The 3,369-nt window shown below is 38.0% G+C and overlaps 1 protein-coding gene across 2 annotated transcripts in view; it reads left to right on the top strand.

Moving 5' to 3' along the window:
* Positions 1–1,267, top strand: part of LOC104826824 (exportin-7-like) — a 9,908-nt gene extending 8,641 nt beyond the window's left edge. For both annotated transcript variants that reach the window (XM_010559730.2, XM_010559727.2), the window contains exons 26-30: positions 132–278; positions 402–530; positions 621–719; positions 846–884; positions 990–1,267. In XM_010559730.2, coding sequence (XP_010558032.1) covers positions 132–278; positions 402–530; positions 621–719; positions 846–884; positions 990–1,127 — 552 coding nt within the window. In that variant the 3' untranslated portion in view covers positions 1,128–1,267. The remainder of the gene's footprint in view (positions 1–131; positions 279–401; positions 531–620; positions 720–845; positions 885–989) is intronic.
* The last annotated feature ends 2,102 nt before the right edge of the window (positions 1,268–3,369 follow it).

Genomic DNA, 3,369 nt, shown 5'->3' with positions numbered 1-3,369 from the left:
CAGGAACATATAAAAACAAGTATACCTACTACGAATATTCTGTTCCGGCTAGGTGTCCCAACTCTGTATACTTCTAAGGTCCTGTAAACAAAATCGAAAAAATCTCATCGTATATCTTTCGTTTCATGCAGCTTACAAAGGCGTACTTTGGATTCTTGGATGTTTTGTTCAGCCATCATATGACTTTCATATTGAATATGGATACTCCCACCTTTATGCATATAGTAGGTTCCCTTGAATCTGGTCTCAAGGGGTTGGACACAAGTATCTCATCACAGGTTAGAGAAACTCAACAACAATTCCACCATTCATCAAGAATATCAAATTTCAGCCATCTCTTTTGGCTCAAAATTTTCATTTTGTTTCTGCCACATGAAAAGCTCTTACATACGATTTTTCAGTGTGCAGTATCTGTAGATTATCTTGCTACATTTTACTTCGACAACATTACGATGGACGAGGCCCCCTCTTCACCGGCTGCTCTTCGACTAGCTCAGCACATTGCAGACTGCTCGAGTTTGTTTCCCGAGGTACATTACAAGACATCACTATCTTTTTTTTTACTTGCTATACACTTGCTAGTTACACCTACCTTTTTCTGCTATCCCTCTTACGAACAGATATTGAAGACGCTTTTTGAGATTGTTTTGTTTGAGGATTGTGGCAACCAATGGAGCCTTAGCAGGCCAATATTAAGCTTAATTCTTATCAGCGAACAGGTAATGATCGTTTTTAACTGAGGAGCCAACGTGTCTATGATATATTTTTATTCTGCTCGGCCTTATCTTCGTCGCTAACGAGCTTTGCCGTCTTGTCATCTGACTTGTTGTTATTGCATTCATCAGATTTTCTCTGATCTGAAGGCTAAAATCATTGCTTCCCAGGTGACCCAAACTCTCGTACTCGTTCTTTTCCATCTGTACTGAGTTTCACTCGTTCATTTTGTAAATGCATTGAGAATGTTATTGATATATATATATGGTCTGCAGGCAGTGGATCAACATCAGAGACTTTCAGTATGTTTCGACAATCTCATGGCAGACATTACTCGGAGCCTAGATTCGAAGAACAGGGACAAGTTCACCCAGAACTTGACACGTTTCAGGCACGAGTTCCGTGCCAAATAGATACTTACAACAGGGGCAATTGCAAAAATACCCTTAAATGTCGATTTCACTTACAGCCCATACCCTCGCACAGTAACAAAAAAACGGCAACATCAAATATACCCTTATAAATATAGAATCCCTATAATACCCTTCCTTTATTTATATAATATTATAATAATATACTAAAATAAATAAAATATAGATCTACTTTTTACTCATTTTCTCTCTCCTCTTTATCGTTGTCTCCCGCCATACATCGCATTCTCTCTCTTCGAGTTTTTCTTCTTCTCTCTCTTGAATATCTCTTCTCCAGCGCGATTTTTTGGTAAATTTGCTGCAAGAAACAAGTGAAATCTCCAAAAACTCATCCAATACACGTAGATGTAGTGGTATTGCCGCTTATAGTGGAAGAAAAACGAGTAAGTGGAAGGTTTAAACAAAACCGATTTTCTGGACCTGGTGAGACTAAAAAAAAAAAGATCATGTTCGGTAGGTTCGGTCAGTACATCAATGATATCACAGACGTATGAGTCATAATATTATGTTCGTGCATGTAATGACATTATCAAATCATATTTAGACTAATTCACTCGTGTATTATATGGTAAAAACAGTCGTCAAACTGATCAAACTCGTCAAACTCATCGTAAACACTAATCAACTCATAACACTGGTCAAAGTCGTAACACGCATCCGGGGTTTCATGTTAGGGGTTTCTGAGTTTGACGAGTTTGACGTGTTTGACGAGTCAACGCGGTCAACCTGTAGTCAAAATGACATTCCGATGGTTCAAAGTTGTGTACAGGATCTATTATGACGTATTGAGCGTGTTTTTGTTGTGAGGAGAGCGTGTGAGAAAATGATAAATCCTACCCTAGACCAATGTGTAACATAAAGTGTAATAGAACATTAGGGTTTCGTTTGGGGGAACATGCATTGCTAAACAAAATAAGGTGTTCAATTAAGTTAGCTCCGATTGTTTTTTGCCTATCAAATTTGTTATACGGGGTGTTTATTGATATGGTCATGGTTGAGAATTGACAAATTCGCCAAATCATAGAGTTTGACGAGTTTGACGTGTTTGACGAGTTTGACGAGTTTGACATGTTTGACGAGTTTGACGAGTTTGACATGTTTGACGAGTTTGACGAGTTTGACGTGTTTGACGTGTTTGACGAGTTTGACGAGTTTGACGAGTCAACGCGGTCAACCTGTGGTCAAAATTAAATTCTGATGGTTCAAAGTTGTGTACAGGGTCTATTATGACGTATTGAGCGTGTTTTTGTTATAAGGAGAGCATCTGGAAAAATGATAAATTCTACCCTAGACCAATGTGTAACATAAAGTGTAATAGAACATTTGGGGTTTGTTTGGGGGAACATGCATTGCTAAACAAAATAAGGTGTTCAATTAAGTTAGCTCCGATTGTTTTTTGCCTATCAAATTTGTTATACGGGGTGTTTATTGATATGCTCATGGTTCAGAATTGACAAATTCGCCAAATCAGAGAGTTTGACGAGTTTGACGAGTTTGACGAGTTTGACGAGTCAACGCGGTCAACCTGTGGTCAAAATTAAATTCCGATGGTTCAAAGTTGTGTACAGGGTCTATTATGACGTATTGAGCGTGTTTTTGTTATAAGGAGAGCATCTGGAAAAATGATAAATTCTACCCTAGACCAATGTGTAACATAAAGTGTAATAAAACATTTGGGGTTTGTTTGGGGGAACATGCATTGCTAAACAAAATAAAGTGTTCAATTAAGTTAGCCCCGATTGTTTTTTGCCTATCAAATTTGTTATACGGGGTGTTTATTGATATGCTCATGGTTCAGAATTGACAAATTCGCCAAATCAGAGAGTTTGACGAGTTTGACGAGTTTGACGAGTTTGACGAGTCAACGCGGTCAACCTGTGGTCAAAATTAAATTCCGATGGTTCAAAGTTGTGTACAGGGTCTATTATGACGTATTGAGCGTGTTTTTGTTATAAGGAGAGCATCTGGAAAAATGATAAATTCTACCCTAGACCAATGTGTAACATAAAGTGTAATAGAACATTTGGGGTTTGTTTGGGGGAACATGCATTGCTAAACAAAATAAGGTGTTCAATTAAGTTAACTCCGATTGTTTTTTGTCTATCAAATTTGTTATACGGGGTGTTTATTGATATGCTCATGGTTCAGAATTGACAAATTCGCCAAATCAGAGAGTTTGACGAGTTTGACGAGTTTGACGTGTTTGACGAGTTTGACGAGTTTG

This window comes from Tarenaya hassleriana, unplaced genomic scaffold, assembly GCF_000463585.1.
Source record: "Tarenaya hassleriana unplaced genomic scaffold, ASM46358v1 Cleome5, whole genome shotgun sequence".
Taxonomy (NCBI): domain Eukaryota; kingdom Viridiplantae; phylum Streptophyta; class Magnoliopsida; order Brassicales; family Cleomaceae; genus Tarenaya; species Tarenaya hassleriana.
The sequence above is the reverse complement of the archived record's forward strand: the minus strand, read 5'-3'. Positions and strand labels throughout refer to the sequence as shown.